This window comes from Vicugna pacos, chromosome 22 (assembly GCF_048564905.1).
Source record: "Vicugna pacos chromosome 22, VicPac4, whole genome shotgun sequence".
In the NCBI taxonomy this organism is placed as follows: Eukaryota; Metazoa; Chordata; class Mammalia; order Artiodactyla; family Camelidae; genus Vicugna; species Vicugna pacos.
Genome location: NC_133008.1, coordinates 28,829,857 through 28,846,668, shown reverse-complemented (window position 1 = coordinate 28,846,668; position 16,812 = coordinate 28,829,857). Strand labels below are relative to the sequence as shown.

Here is a 16,812-nt window from a genome sequence, read left to right as displayed (position 1 = left end):
TGTGTGTCACAAAACTGGACGCTATCTACTGTGTCTGTCTGCTGCCGCCGTGAGGCCCTGCCCTGTCTGTTCCGCTCGCAGCCCATACACCCAACACTCAGGACACCACACGAAAGACGCTTGGCAAGTTACCTACTGCAGAAACGGAGCCGTGTCCTCTGCCACAGCCCTTTGGTCACCTGGAGAGGAAAGGGCACCGGCCAGAGGAGATCAGATGCTCCTAGACCCCCCAACCCCAGGAGACCCTTAAACCCACACCCTGAGTCTACTCAAGAACCAGCCCACAGGCCTGTGGCAGATCTCCTGGTCGTGGAAAGGCTGGGAGGCCAAGGCCTGGGAAGGACAACACAGGAAAAGTTCCCTACTGGGAGGACCTTCCAGAAGCTGCTGGAACCCCCTGTGGGGTCTGAAACAGCCGATTCAGAAGCAGTGAGCAAAGTGACACCAGCAAGTCTGCTCAACAGGAACTAGTGTAAGACAGCAGAGAGGCAGAACGCAAGGCCAGGTCATGTCCGCTTGCCTTTGGAGAAGCCGGCCCGACAGCTGACATCCTCCACAGCTGTGCCTGCGCCTGCCCTGGCCGGGGAAAGCCAGAGCTTGACGCCCGGGCCTGGCTGCTTCCCGCTGCCTTCCCCCAAAGCAGGAAGGGGCCTGGTGTGGCTGCCGTGGCCCCACACAAGGCCAATGCCAGCTCTGCCCGCAGACACAGCAGCCTGGTGGACAGGGCCTCTTCCACGTCACACTCATCTGGGGGCCACCCCTTGCCCAACCAAGGGAGCTGTTCTCCAGGGGTCAGTCTGGAACATGTCTGGACACACATGGGGTCAGGCTCTGCCTGTCCAGCTCCTTGGACCCTAGAAGCCTGCAGCCCAAAGCCCAGGGGCCACACTACAGGGACCCCATAAAGAGGCTCTGAAGAGCAGGCTTTCTGGATCTGCACGTCTGGGAGGAGCGAGGACACAAGTAGGGTGTGGAAGGCCCATCTCCTCCGTGTCTTCCCACCCCAGAAGCCACCTCTGCGAGGATTAGGGCTTCAGGAAGTCACCTGGGGGACGCTGGGCCCAGCACCCATTCGGGACACTTTGATGAAAATATCCTTGGTTAACACTCACATGAGGAGACAGAAGAGAAAAAGACCAAAGACAACCCTTGAATGTATTTTTCTGGTGTCAGGACAGCACGAACAAATCAGCACGCCCGGACTGCGTGCTGGGGGCGCGTTAAGGTTGGGGGCGGGCGGGGCAGGCAGTGTGCGCTCTTCTCCCCTCAGAAGCCACTGGAACCTCGGGAGGAGCAGCCCACTCTATGAAGTGTGCAAGTCCCTATCGTAAAGTACAAAACAGGGAGAAATGTCTAACCCAGGATGGGGCAACCATAGGCGTGAGATGCTTCTGTTCTTTGTATAAGGATGAAACAATGAAAATGACAACTGTTCAGTTTATTAAGGATTGCCACTTTCCCCCAAAACGTGGCTCTCCAGGAAACAAGGTGCCAGGCCGGTCTGGGAGGAGGGAGGGTGCTGAGACACAGACACAGACAAACGGGCAGTGAGCAGGAATGAATGGCACTGCCTCCCTGACAAGACCAGAAAACAGGGCCATGTCAGGGAGATTCCTCCCAGAAAATGCCAGGTACCATCTGGTCTGCCTGGGGCCCAGTGACCCCCACCTGGACTGCCTGGGACTCGGTGACCCCACCTGGACTGCCTGGGACCGGGTGACCCCCTCCTGGTCTGCCTGGGACCCGGTGACTCCCACCTGGACTGCCTGGGACTCAGTGACCCCACCTGGTCTGCCTGGGACCTGGTGACCCCCATCTGGTCTGCCTGGGACCCGGTGACCCCCATCTGGTCTGCCTGGGACCCGGTGACCCCCATCTGGTCTGCCTGGGACCCGGTGACCCCCATCTGGTCTGCCTGGGACCCGGTGACCCCCACGTGGGCTGCCTGGGTAGAAAGCTTGTGGGCTGCGTCTGCAGGGAACGAACGCCTGAGGAGAAAAGCTACCCAAGGGAGGGGCCTGCTAAGGTGACTTCGTCTTCATGGACTACAGGCCAAGACAATGCTGTTTATTCTGTGACTGAGGGAACCAGGTCAGAAATCTGTACCAAAATGGGACACCGAATAATGGAAAATAGAGGCGGCCTCCCAAGATTCGAATGTTGGGCAGGCCGGGACGAGGGTCAAAGCCCATGCAGACGCCAGAGGGTGGGGGTAGGCTGCCCTGCAGGCACTCGTCCCAGACTTTCTAAGTTTCCTGGTGGGTCTCATAAACATGTGTTAGGCTTGACACCGCCTTGGCTCAGAGCTTCAGTCCAGCGGACTTCAGCCAGGCTCGGAGGTAAGCACTGAGAACACTCACTTTCTCTGGATCAAACAGAGAACTTAATCTGGATGTGGTTTGGTCTCCTTCAAGCTGCCTTCTGGGAGCCAGGAAGCCTGATATATAGAGACTTTTTCCTGGTACTGAGCCTTCAATGGCCAGAGTTCTGATGAGACCGAAAGATGATAAGGGCCCTTTATAAGCAACAACTTAGCAAGCCATCATTTATTACAAAGAACTCGCAGCTTTAATTCCCTGGAGGGATAGCGGAATAGAGAACAGACGAGACTTGAGGGATGAGACCCGCTGGGGAAAGTGGGCGTGTCCTGAACTCCAGTGTGGTACAGAGCCGGCTCCCAACCTGCTCTGATGCAGAAGTATCTAGCCCGAGTTAGCCACAGAAACACATCAACCCCCGAAGAAGCTGGGATCCGGGTCCATCTGCCCTGGTTAATGCCCTGACTGACCTAAAAAACAAAGATGACTTTGCCTTGAGCAGGCCCAATCAGTGGAGAAGCCAAATGACGGGAGCCACTAGCAACCAGACAAGGTTTCCTCTGAGAGTGTGAGTTGACTCAGAGCTGTCACCAGAGGATGACGATGGCGGGGCTGGACTCGACGGAACTGGGGATTCCTACAGCTACGGATGTTACAACTAACCAGCTCATGTGTGTACATCACACACACATGGCCTTGGCCCCTAGGCTCGTACTTCAGAAATTGCTCCCCAGTCCTGTATCTCTCCCACAGTGACTTAAGAACCCATCTCCAGTTCCCTGCCGTCACACTGGACCTTGCATTTGTCAGGCTGGGCACTGCTTGAATTTCTTGGAATTACAGCTACTGACTCAAAGTCCACAAGAATGGAGAAGCCGAGTTCCACAGGCCAGGCCTCAGAAATCAACGTCTGGCCTGGCCACAGGCAGAAGGTGGGCCCCCACGGTGCTTCCTGCACAGGCCTCTTTCAGGGTGGGGCCCAACTGCTCTCACCAAGTGGGCATCAGACAGAAGAGGGGCCCACGACGGCCTACGTGCCTCTCTGGAAGAGCAGCTGCATGACACAACCTCCACTTGTTTGCTGCTCTCAACAGAAAACCCCCACCCTCTTCAGTTGGAGATGCCCTGGAAGCTGTGTTTTTAAACCCGGGCAGCAGCAGAAGGCCCGGAGCCTCTCGGGCAGATCCACACGAAGATCATGGAACCGAGAACACGACTTTCTGCGCCTGTGAAGGCCAAAGGTACAATAACTCATAACACCTGATTCAGGAGAAGGTTCCAGGGGCTGCTCTGCCCTCAACCCAAAAAACAATCGCCTCTTAACCCCTGCTGTCAGCCCTCGTGTGAGGGCTGCACTCCCAACACTCTGGTGTAAGCACCTCCTGGCCCGAATCTTCACTGGGCTTCTGAAGACACTTCACTGCCCCGAACCCACTTCTATGCAACAAAGGACGGCCCCCTCCCCACCCCAAGCACACAGTAAAGACTGTTTCTTCTTTTTCCACCACAGACTGATTTCTCCAAAATATTAAAACACGACTCCAACCTCACCTTGACCGAGCATCATTCCTTCCCGCATATTCTAGGGTTTGGTGGCTCTACGTGAATTTTAGTGGTCTCCTTGAGGACACAGGAGACTGGGGATGTGACACAAGGAATCATGAAAGGCCTGGGGTAAGGCCTGGGACTGTGACACCCTGGAAGGCTGCCCAGGGTTCAGTGTGGCAGAGCGGGGTCCTCTGTTTTCTTGTAAAAGAGTAATTTGTCCCTGTTGTGAGAATGGGGGACTCTGTCACTAGGTACCGAGAGGACGAAGGTTTCGATCCTGAGTGTAGGATAATGTTTACCTTTCCCAATTTATCAAACTCCAAAAACTCAAGACACTTCTTGTTCTCGAGAGTTCCCAATCTTCTCCACCTATAATCTTCAAAAGCCTTCTTAAGACAAAGATAAAGGGTTCAAGGGATTCCCTCTGGATTCAAAGGAAGTCTTTTCTTCTTCCTGCTTTGATTGAAGACAAGCAGTTCACAGCCTAACCACAGTCCAAACACAAATGGTCTTGCAAAGCAATCTGTGCCAGACACCTCCCCTTCCTACAGATCAAGGAAGCTGGAGCTATTTGTACTTCTAAGACACTGAACTTGAATGCCCAAATTCAGGGAGAGGAGAAAGAAAAACGGAAGGAGGGAGAAGGGGCAGAATTTGACCTGGACACCTCTAACCTGCTACTCAATTCCTCTTTTGACCCCTCATATCTCTTTCAGGAAACAGGATTAGCATCTTGCTATGGGTATGTATTCCCACAACGAGAAAAGTCTCAATGTGAAAGGGGACTTGCTCTTTCCCGACTTTCTAGCAGCAGGAATTAAGGGAGCTGAAGAGATCCATGTCGTCTTCTCAGTTATCATCAGCTGCTTACGATCTGGGGTCTGGATCTGAGGGACGCGAAGGGAAAGGCGCTGGTCTGGGTTGGGAGCCCCGGGCCGTGGGATGCCGGGAGGAGGCGGACTTACCCCTGCCAGTTCTCGTGGAAAAGGAAGCAGCTGGGCTTCAGGAGTGCTGGCGGAGGCGCTAGCGGGGGCAGGAAGCTCTAGGGCATGCTCACCAGCTGACTCGGGGTGACCCGTGCCATGGTGGGGGGCCTCAGCCTCCCCCCGAGGCTCCTCTCCCGAATCCGACAAGTCTTTTTGCTCTGCAGAGGACTGGGAGCAAAAAAGACAATTTTCCTTCAATGTAAGTACAGCCTGCAACGTGGGGCGGGGGAGGGGGCAGGGATCAAAGGTCTGGAGACGCTCAACTGTCAGCAGCTCCTGTCGGGGAAGACAGGCCAAGAAAGCCTGCATGTGCCATAGACTTGTGTGCAACCAAAGCAGCCCCCTGGACGGACTGACGGGGAATGGACGTGGACCTGCTGCTGTTGGACTCTGCATGGAGCTCTGAGGTGTGCAAGAAGTCTGGACCCTCGTTTTCAAAACTGGAAGGTGGCCTCTGGGGCATGGAGATACTCTGCTGATGGGCAGTGAGTGAGGAAAAACACTCCTGGTGATCAAATTGGGGGCGGTGCCTCTATCAAAGGGGGGACAGGGGCCATTATGTCAAACTGTTCCCTGGGGTCAATCACCCATCTCCTCAAAAACACGCAGGAGGGGAGGTGGTCTGCCCACTGGGACGCCATGCGGCTACAGAGCGGGGCACCTAGGGCCAAGGGCTTGTGCATCTCACTACAGTTCCTCCAGCACCCTTCCACTTTGTTCTGCTTAAACCCGAGATGAAGGAAACACTTTCTGGCTTCAGTGAGTGCAGATGTGGGGAGACCAAACGAGCTAGCAAATTCAGCTAAAGGAGGGAGCCCCTTGGCCTAGGATTCTCCCAGGCCCACTCCAAACATCTTGGGTAAGGGCTTATTTAGATAAGAGCTAGGGCGAGAGAAAGCTGGTCCCGGAAGTCTTCGTCCTTGAAAGGACAGCACCCCTGGCATCCTTCTTGGGATTCTGGAGGGACTTCTATGGGCGGAGGGCTCTGTGGCCAGGGCTCTTCTTAAGAAGTGGGTTATGAAGCTGGTGTCCTGGAACAAACAGGTGGGCTCCGGTCCCCAGACCTCCCACTTGGCATCGTCCAAAGCCTGTTTCTATCACTTTGTGAACCAATGACCACAGGGCCACCCTGTCTCCCTGCAGATGTGGCTGTGTTCCTCCTGACTGTGAAGTGACTGAAACGTCGTTAGATAGGGCTTGGGGACTATTTTAAAATGTGTGAGCCTGTTGGATAAAAGGAACTATATAAAGAGGATTTATGAGAACTTTCATTCTTAGAAAAGGAAAAGTAACACAACGTTAGCTCATCCATACATCTTAAAGTCACCCATATCGACACGCCCTACGCAGGGGAGACCTGCGGACACAAAGAACTCCTCCCTAAGCTGGTCCTCAAGCCTGCCCCAGGGCACCGAGGCGGCCCACGCACCCGTCTGCTGCTGCCTTACGGCTAGAGATTTAACACCTGACGAGAGAAAAGTTAGACCCAGAGCTCTGTGGGAAACTGCCAACCTCTAATCAGAACCACTTGGGATTTTTTTTTAAATCCCTGCTTTTAGAACATAAATGTTCCTATGCCCTGTGCACGGCAGACTTGTAACGAAGCCTACGTCAGAGGACCGAAGAGAAACGCATGTGCTGCTCTAGCACCCCACTGGGTCTGAGCATCTCGGCAAAGCAATGGGCCCTAGAGAACCAAGACGGAGCCTGCAGTTTTTCAGCACGTGTGTCACAGTCAGACACCAGGATTTTGGTAGCCTTTGACATCATCCTGAAAGGTATGTGGCTGATAAAAAACACGCACAGAGGAGATGCCCGTTACAGCAGCAGTGCGCTTCCGGCGCTCCCAGCGACTGCTGCTGGGGCGCTGCCAGCCTCGTGACTACAGGGCGTGACCCTGCCGGGCGGCCTCGAAGCCGTCCACCCTCAGAGAAACAAATGTCTGGAAGCCAAAGGAAAGGAAAGAAACGTTTAGTCATCACAAACACTGAAACAACCTCCAGAAGGAGATTCAAATTCTCTTCATGTTGAACAGGAAAAAAACTGTCTCCATTCAAGGCAGTTAAGAAAAGAAGGTTTCACTTTTGGCCCTCGAACACAAATGCAGGGAAGCTCAAGCATTCTGCGGACAGTGCCATCTTGAGGCGGCAGGGGAACCCGGGTGGATGTGGAGACAGTGCCCGTGCTGTCAGGCTGGCTCTGGGTTTGGGATTCGGGCATTAGGACTTGAGCTCCAGGTGCTGACTGCTCTCTCCAACAGGGAACAGGAGGGGGATGTGACACCTCGTCCTGAGACTAAGTGATGCCACGGCAGGCCACCGCCACCAAGCTGCGGTTTGCTGCCAACGCAACTCGAACCGTCTGTGGGACTGACAAAAACTCCTGTGTGGCCACACTGCCCAACCAAACCCCAGGTGCCTGGGCTGGCGGCCTGATTTTTTCTTTTCCACTTCAAATCTTTTCTCTCAATCACAAATCGGTAATAACAGCCGGGCCTGTGGAGTGTGCATCTTCGGAGGGGACGTGGGCTCTTTGAGTGCATCTCACTGGGCGGCTGAGAGGCCATTTACTGAAAGACGTTAATGGTCCCGCAGTTGACACTGGGACTTCTGGATCTTTGTGGATCATGAGTGGCTCAAAAAATAGCCGTATGGGAGATTCTGGTGACAATTAGGATAATTTCAACGTGGACTGTGTGTTGGAGGGTATTTCTGAGTTCAGGATCATTTCCTCAGGATTGACAATGGCACTAGGGCCATGGAGAGGAATGGCCCTACTCCTGGGAGATGCCTGCAGAAGTACTTGGGGGAGAACCGTCAGGTGGGCACACCTTACGGTCGGGCGTTCATGATAAAAACGCTAACCCTGAAGCCAAGTGAAGGACACCCAAGTGTCCGTGGAACCGTAATTTTAATTTTCCCAAGGACCTGAAAAAAATTCCAAAATAAAAAGTTGGACAAGGAAGAAAAGCTCACTCAGAAAAAGACAACAGCAACCTGAACAGATCCTCCCAACTCCTGCCTCCGTGGTGCGAGAAGGGAGGGCTGAAATCGCGCAGGCGAGAGGAAGAAAAAGCGAGGGTCTCAGGTTCGCATTTTTGTCAGAAGCGTGGTGGCCGCTCCCTGCAGGTGTGCCTTCCCGTCGCCTCCCCCAGCTCGGGAGACACGAGGCATGGGGCTCGAGTCTGAGCTGCAGAGAGAGGAGTGGGGCTCCGGTCCACGCGGCCACCCCCAGCCGATGGCTCAGACTCCTCTGGCTCCCGACCTTAAACACAGAGGTTTTCGGCGTCCTTCCGGTGACCATGTCACACGAGCATGACAGGAGCGGAGGGCTGAGTGTGAGGACCCGGAGGCCAGTTATTTTTAGAAGCCCATCTAGAGCTGGCGCCGAGTCAACAGTTTGATTTGCACGTTGTGACGATGACCAGCGCCCTCCTCCCTCCGGGCCAGCCTCGCCCAGTGTACGCAATTTGCACTCACCTCCTGAAGGTGAAATACCTAAGTCAGCGCTGGATCACAAAGCAACAGAACCACCTCAATGGAGAAAACAGTACTGAAATGACAGTTAGCAACTTAAAAAGGTTTTAAATTCAGCCAAACGTCACATTTTAGTGTTTCACCCTGTTGGCTGTCCGAAAGTCTTCAGGTTTTAAGAATTATTCATTCCTATCACTTGTTTCAAATATGAGTCGACTAACCTTTTCTGTAAAGGGCCAGATACGAAATACTTTCGACTTTGCAGGCTACACGGTTGGTCCAAACCACTTTGCCTGCTGTGTCCAGTGTGACAGCAGCCTCAGCTCATGGGCAGGGGTGGGTGCGGCTGTGTGCCAAAAAACTTCATGTACAAAAACAGGCAGTGGTGGCAGGCCTCAGTCTGCTGACTGACTCCTGTTTTAAACTACAAGTGGTTCAAAAGATAATCATCATAACATTCAAAATTCGAGTAAATCCTGATTTTACAGAAAATGTCAGAGAAGTGACTTTTGTATGTGAAGCAGAAACCAAACACATCCATTTCTAAAACCCAGAAGAAACGCAGCAGCCCCTTCACAGAGACTGAACTTCAAGAGGACAAACGACAAAACCACACGCCGTCACGCTGCACGTGCTGGTCAGGGCCCGGGGCAGAGGAGACAGCAGGGGCTGGTGTATCTTGAAAACAGCACCTGGAAAACTGCAGCAAAATGGGAAGAACACTTCCTTGGGTTTTGTGATGCCTTCTTTAGTAAAAGAATCAACAACGGCACAGACCGATGTGAGAACGAGCCTAGCAGATAAGCCCAGCTAACACCAAAGGTAACTTGCGCAGGGGCACGGGTGGGGCTTTAGGGCAGCTGCGTCCCCCACCCTGCCCCGCACGGACACACACACACGCCCTTCCTGGCACAGCACCTGAACACAGCCCGGGAAAGCAGGGCCGCTCAGAAGAGAAGTCTGGCCTCTCAGACCGACAGACAGGGTTTACAAGCAGTAGCTGGGTGGCCAAGAGTCCCAAATCACCAGGCCAGCGGCCCCAGACTCAGAGCCAGCCACCCTGCCAGGGGACTGGAGATGGACTGGAGCATCTCGTCCGTGGGTCACAAGCCCCGAGCCGACAAGATCCTCAAATGCTGTCCTCGCTAAGATACAGACGGGTTTTAGGACACCCCGCGTCAGCGCAGTCCTCTAGTCACCCTCAAGTCTTGCTAGGGGGATGAAATGACACCTGCTGTCCTTGGGCATGAGGGGAGGGACCTCCCATGTTTTGGACAGATGGGGTAGTCCTCCTATAAGCTTGGGAGGCATCACCACAGAACATCAACCACTCTGGACACAACCCTGAGCTTCCACACTGCTTGTCAGGGAGGGACAGAACCCCAAGGACTGCACGAAGCTGGAAGGCACTGCCGCGCCCACCAGGCCCCCGACAGGCTGCTGGCTCATCACTGAGACCGAGGAAAGGTTATTTTCAACACGGGCACAATCCAGACGGTTAGAACCCAAGAGGGGGAAGCAACCATCAAAGACGGGTGCTGAGTATATAAAGCAAGCCGACTAGTGATTATTCTAAATGCGTTTACGCCAAGTTGGTTGGGGCCAAAAAAAAATTCCCCCCAAATCTTTAAAGATCTTACATTCCCCCTTCACCTCCACACTCTCTCCTCTCCTTTCCTTCCGTCTTCCCTCCCTCCCTGCCCTCTTCTCCTCCCTCCTATCTCTCCTCTCCTGCTGGTTTACCTGAAGTATTTCTAGAACAAATCATCAGGAATCAGAAAGACACTTTCTACCACTGTTTTTTCAAGCAGGGTTTCTGAGTCTAGTCCACACACACCCCGTCTCAACCTCCTGCTATGGGCACCTGAAGGCTCTGGGCCTTTCCCCTCCAAGCTCAGTGTGCAGGCTGAGAAGGCAGAGGCATCCTCGGCCGTGCGACCTGGGGAGAGAGGGCTCTGGGGGAGAACAAGTCAGAGTAACCCCGTGAAGAGAGAACATAGCGCCCCTTACCTTTTGTCCTTTATCCTTCTGAAACACAAAGACGGGCGGAGCAATGGCAGGCTTTTCTGCAAAAAGAAAAATTGGTGTTTTTCCCCCCAACACTATATTCGTATAGTAAACACAGCTACATTTGTTTGTAGTAAGTTAAAAGTAAAAAACAAACCCAATATAAAACCTGTAACTCAAACGAACATCAGATCGCTTAGAAAACAGTCTCTTGACATGGATGCGTGTAAGTGTGCGGCTTGTGAAAGTTCGACGCGATGGGAGGAAACGTGCACTTTTCCGTGTGTGTATGTACATGTACAGATAAGAAGGCTTCAAGACTCACTCAGGACAGGCCGCAGCACTGACGGAGGGAGCGCGGCAAGCTGCAGGGTGCCCAGGCGGCCGCTGCTCAGTGCTGCCAACTGTGGCACTGCAGGAACCAGGCACAGACGACACGTCTTTACATGGCAGCTCCCCAATTTCAAATGCTGGAGACTGGTTTAGGTTTTTAATTTTTACGTTTTCCAAATCTGCAGGTCAGCTGGGGCAAGGGGGCAGCCAGTCTGCAACCTCTGCCCACATGGTACCTGCTCCTTGGAGAGCTTACTCCCCTCAAGTCAGCCCAGCATCCCACCTGGATCTCCAAGCCAGCGTCCATTTAAAAAGAAATGTATGGAGCTGTGCAAAGTCTGAGAGCCCATCTTGCACAGCTGCTGCTGAAAGAAGAAACGCTGTGGGAGGCTGTCACACGGCTGGACCAGGGGATGTGCCCATCCTTCACAGGCAGCACCGTCTGTCTCTCGTCCAGGGGGAGCTGAATCCACAGCCCTTTGCCGCTGGCCCCTGAGTGGGCGGCAGCTCCAAAGTCAGCTGCCACCCAGGGAGTTCTGGATGAGGACCACCTTACCTCGCGGGGAGGCTCGGGTGCCGCCTGCCTCACTGCCTTGGGCCTGGGTGCATGAGCCCTGCAGGGTGCACCTGGGGCCTCCCTCAGCAGCAGAGCCTGGTGGGCAGAAGGTGGATAGGAAGCCAGGGAGTCCTGAATCTGGGGGGCACCTGCACAGCCCTGCCCTTCCCTCAGTCGGGGAAGCTGAGGTCCAGCAGGAACCTACACTCAAACAGCTTTAACAGAGCAGGACTGCCACCCGGAAGGGGACACGGTTCGCCGGCCATGAGAACACTCAGGTGGGGATGCGGTCAGAATGTCTGGTCTAGAGCATCATGGAGACACCCGAGAAGAGGTGACTGTGCTGAAGTCTCAAGGGGAAGAGCCTGGAAGGGAGAGGGGCAGGCTCGCACAGTGATGGGGTCTGAGGGGCGGAGGATGGCAATGCTAAGGATCTGGGACAGTTGTAAAAGGAGAGGGGGAAGCACAGAGAACAGTCTGGGGAAAGGGGCAACGTGGGGAGTTCAGTCAGGAGGCAATAAAGAATAAAGAAGATGGGCAGGGATGAAGCTTGAGAAGTAGAAGGGCAAGACCGAGATGGTCAAACGGACCCCATCCCACTCCCCAGCCTGCAGAACCCCCACTCCATGGGGGGAGTGTACGACAGACGCCTGTCTTGACTCTGTGGCCACAACCCACTGACGGTGACCATTCCCTCCACTGTGCTCCCTGGGTCTGGTTCACCATGACAGTCCTCACACGCAGCGCCCACGGCGAACACTGGGGTGAGTGATATCTGAGACTGAAGTGCTACATGGGAGGAGGGTCTCCTGTGCTTCCCCAAACAGCCACCCCCAGCACAGACGTGCAGCCACTGCTCCACAACCCCGTAGGAGGGGGTGAATGGGTCAAGTGCTGCAGGGACCCTGGGGACAGCAGCGGCTTATACACACCATGGCTACCATGGGGCATCCCAGACACCCGGCCCTGCCCTTCACCCCACACGCCCAACACCCAAGGCAGGCGGTCCAGGCGGTCCAGGCGGTTGCAAGGCACGGAGGTGCACAGGAGCTGGCATATGGCCAGCCCAGCATCCCCCCAGCTCCCCATTCTTTTTAGGGAACCAGCCCTCCCCCAACTCTGTGATTTAGATGGACCCCAACCCCAGGGCCTGGAGAGATACATGAGTAAGGCCAGGCTGCTGGCTGAGGTTTGGGTCCAGGACTTTCTCTGGAGCCACTGGGGAATGGGTGCTCTGTCCCTCTCTGCTGGGGGTGCTGAGCTGGTGGAGGATATGCCTGGGGCTGCCAGCAGCTGGGTGTCATCACTAGGGGCTTTGGAAGCAGAGCTGGGGATGGAGGAGGAAATCGGAGACTCTGCTGGAGGCAGTGGGTAGAGCAGTTAACCCCACCCTCACCCGGACTTTTCAGTGAGGCCAACCGATGCTGCCTTCTACCTCAGTCAGCCTGAGCCTGATGTGTGCCCCCTTCTCTAGCAGCCTCCGGCCTGAGAGGCGAGGCCTGGCTGCTGCAGATGTCACTGGACACGTGGTGCAGACAGTAGGAGACGCCCTGCCTGGCCTGGCAGTGAGGGGCAGATGCTTCCTTCTCTCACAGCAGGAGCCCACCACCTGACAGACGGCGCGCTCGAGGGGTCTGCGGTCTAGCTCCCCTACTCAGGTACCAACTCCACGGGACGGGAGACTCTCCCGGGGTCCCCCTGTGTCCCATGGTATCTGGCACCCTGCAGGGATTCCACAAGCATTTGATGGGGGGGTGGGTAAGGGAGGGGGCACTGGAGAAAGCGACTGCCAGGCTATCAGGAGGGACGAGAATGGAGACAGAAGCACCGGGTGCAGAGAAAGAGCCCTCACCCTCTGTGCTGAGCTGTGAGGGCTGCCTGCCGTGCACAGGTCCTGCCCAGTGCCTTGCGAACGGCGTGGCAGGTCCAGGAACAGGCTGGCAGAGGTCCCACCTGCTGGCGGAACGATCCTGCACTGCAGCTGGGCATGCAGCACAGCCGGGGCAGAGGGAAGTGATGGAGGAAACACGGGGCTACTGAGCTCTGAGAGCAGATCACCTCATTAACTCCGGGCTCCTGTCTCTCAGCTGACCCCTGCCAGCACTGCCACAGCTGAGACCTCCCTTCTGTTTCTGCCTCTCCGCTCACCCCCTTATGTGCAGCCTCTGCAGAGAAGCCAGAACCACTGGTGTGAAACTCATGCTTAAAACTGGGCAACATCCTCCCAGAGGGTCAAAGGCCCCTCAAACAGGCCAGCCCCATCGGCCAGAACTGTGGCACTGAAGAGTCCCCTGTCCCTGGCACACCCCACACTTCTGTCCTGCTTCTGGACTCCTGCCTGGCTGAGTCCCTCTGCCTAGAAGACATCTCACCTTCTCTTCCGTGGCCAACACCCACTCAGGTGCAGTCCCCACCCCCTTCAGAAAGCCCCTAGTGTGAACTGTGCCCCTGAAGCACGCTCTGGCTTCTGCCCTGCCTGGGTTACACCAAGGCTACCTGTCAGGGAGGCTGAGAGACCACAGACACAGCATCCGGCACAGCTCTGCATCCCCACCCGCCACCCCGTCGCGCTGGGTAAGAACCGTCCAGTAAACATTTGAACTAAACCCCCTGTACTTCTTCACATGTGTAACACCAGCTGCTATGTAACCACATAAATATTTATCCAGCCCTTGTTCGTGCAGGGCACCACTGGAAAAAGGGGAAGAGGAAGCCGGAGGCAGAACACTTCAGGATAAAACATCTGCTTAAAGGTGGGGAGGGGGGCAGTGTTTGCCTTCTTGGCCTGGCACCGCGGAGCTGGGAGCTCCCAGGGAGAGCGGGCGATCTGTTTTCCTGCTCACTGGCAGTGTTTACCCCTGGAATGGAAGCTCTGTAAGAATGGGGCCTCCGTTGTGTTCCCTCTGCATCTTCACAGCTGAACACAGAGTCTCAACCATAAATGTGCTCAACAAGCAGTTAAAGTAAGTGAAACGTACGCCACTCAGGCTGGGGCTGGGGAGGCCCGGGCCCTGGCAGCCCACCTCGGCTGCCGTAAGGATCCCTGCTGAGAGAAGGTTTGGCAGTCATGAACTTCAGTCAGTTCTCCACCAAAAACACAAAGCATCAGAGTCACGTGAGTTTCATTTCTGCTCAGCTCCAGCAGGGCCGAGTCCATAAACTGCAAATCAGTACTGATCACAAGACGATAGCACACAGGCGCCCTGCTCCTAGCAGGACTGCCCCTGGCTCAGAGAAGCCACAGGTTGCTTTTTAACCATCCCACGTCACTGCTGCTGGTTGTCACCAAATAAGCAGCATCGTTCAGCTACTGAAACCCAAGTTTAGGGAATGATCTGGTGACGGAGGCAACGAGGCCTCTGCGACCTGCCCGAGCTCCCAGCCCTGCTGCTCTTTCATGAGGGAAGGGAAACCACCACCAGAGATGTGGTGAGAGACCCAGGCCAGCACAAAGACCTGAAGTACTGAAATGTGAATCAGATAAACGCTATTTGATCCAGACTCTGTCCACTAGGTGATTTTCTGTGCATTTTGGTTCTGTGAAATGCTCCATGATCAAATCATCAGTCTGTAAAAAGCAGCCCACCTGGAGCACTGTCTGGACACACTGGCATAGGAGGGTTAAGAAACCCTTCACCAAATGTCCCCCAAAATTATCTGACCAGGGAACCCTCCTTTCCAGGAACACTCTCAACAAGGCCTGAGGACTGTGGGAGACTGTGGCCAACACTTGTACGAAGTGGGGTGGGATTCAGACCCCCAGTCACCCCAAACAATGGCCCTGCCTCTGGGGAGCGCAGGCACTACCGTCTGGGATGTGCTGAGTGCTTGGGCCTCACCTGGACTTCCCGAGGTGCCCAGCGCTTGGTCTGAAGCCCTCTCCTAATCCTCCGCCACACGCCCCTCCTCAGCTCCTGTGCCCCACAAGGCACCCTGCTAGAGCCCAACTGCGATCCCAGATTCCTGCCAGGGGAAGTCCCCTGCCTCCCGGGTTCCCCAGGCAAACAGTGTGTGTGCGGGGGAGGCCGGAGGATGGACCTGGCCAGAAGCTGAAGGAGCAGCCCCCGATGACATCCAGCTCATAGCGCGGGCTCTTCCTCGGGTCCCCTGCCACCCTCCACCTGCCTGTGAGGTCTGGATGCAAACGGGGCAGCTCAGCAGTGATCCCCAAGGACCTGGCCTGTGTCCCAGGTCTGTGTTCCAAGTCCTGGTGATAAGCACAGACAGGTAAGCCCAGGTGTGGAAAGCCGCCGGTCTCTGCTCTTGTTCCATACCTTTACCAGATGTCTGGGACCCTTCCGTACACACCTGTTACCCCATCCTCTTCTGGGCTCCATTCCCAGAGGCACTGCTGACATGGCTGTGACTGTCAGGGTGCTCCGCCCACCTCCCCCAGCTGCACCTCCTGCTGTTTATAGATTAAATCACAACATGCACCTGGCAACTACAACTTCCAGAGATCCCACACATCTAGGTGCTCACTGTGTACCAGGTACCATGCTGGGGAGCAGTGGTGATGTGGAGAGACAAGTCCTCTCCTGCCAGGAGCTGACATGAGGCAGAGTTGAATGTTACAACACAGGGGAAGCCCAGACTGCAGAAAAGGAGTGGATCAGGGAGGGCTTCTTGAAGGAAGTGCCATCTAAGCAAAGGGATGAGCAGCATTTAGCCAGCTCACCTGGAGCAGGGAGGAATGATGCAGCGGAAAGCAAGGAGCACAAAAGGACCTGCAAGAAGGTCAGGGTGGTACCACCTGACTCCTGACCCTTAAAGACAGAGGGGAAGCACCAGGGCCACAGGACTGGGTGCCCCTCTCTTTTAACCTGGCCCCTTCATACCTGCGTGGCCTAGGGCAGAAGCTCCTGGAAGGTAAACACCAATCACACTCAGGCAGTTCCTTTCCTGAGCAAATGAACCAAAGATGGCTCCAAGGAAGCCAGGGGTTCCAGAGGTGCAGGCTGCCTCCTGACCCAGGGGGCCACACTCCACTCTCCTTGTAGGGAGCAGAGGTCTCTGGGTAAGAAAGGGGTCATCTTTCTCCTAAAGCAGAAGCTACTGACCAGGGGCCCAGGGACGAGGGACAGCCCTCAGATGGCGTGGGAAGTTCTAGAAGCCCCACCCTGAAGTCGTCGCCACAATTTGTGCATGACATCTCTGTACACTGCCTCCTCAAACAGTGGGTAAGGAGGGGCAAAAGGAGAGGAGCCTCAGGCTTGAGAGAATCTGGACAGTGGGCTTCCTGACACTACTGCTACAAGCAGGCCAGGCTACAGGGCTCAGCGGTTTTGTCTGTCTTTTCTGCCCAGAGACTGACTGGCAGTAAAACCAAAGTGACTCATGTCTCTATTTCAGACACAGCAGGGAAAGGGAACAGAGAGGGGGTACTGCCCTGAAGCCAGCCTATGAAGGAAGCACCCCCTCTAGGGACAGTGGGATTGGAGAGCAAGGAGCTAGTCTGGACCCCAGAGGTGGCCCTGGGGTGGAAGGGTGTGTGTACCAACCCTCCAGGGTGACAGAGGCCTTGGGATCCCATCTTTGGACTTCCCCGGCCTCTGCCGCAGACTCGCTGCAAGGACAGTCCCAGAGGG

General features: G+C 55.3%; 1 protein-coding gene across 11 annotated transcripts in view; it reads right to left on the bottom strand.

Moving 5' to 3' along the window:
* Positions 1-16,812, bottom strand: part of RANBP3 (RAN binding protein 3) — a 54,158-nt gene that overhangs the window by 25,307 nt on the left and 12,039 nt on the right. For 5 of the 11 annotated variants that reach the window (XM_015241126.3, XM_015241124.3, XM_015241125.3 and 2 more), the window contains exon 2: positions 10,339-10,394. The exons of 1 other annotated variant lie outside the window; for it this stretch is intronic. In XM_015241126.3, coding sequence (XP_015096612.1) covers positions 10,339-10,394 — 56 coding nt within the window. Of the gene's footprint in view, positions 1-4,165; positions 4,320-4,831; positions 5,021-10,338; positions 10,395-16,812 lie in introns of those variants that run through there. 5 more of the 11 variants (XM_072947866.1, XM_072947867.1, XM_072947868.1 and 2 more) reach the window with 2 other exon arrangements.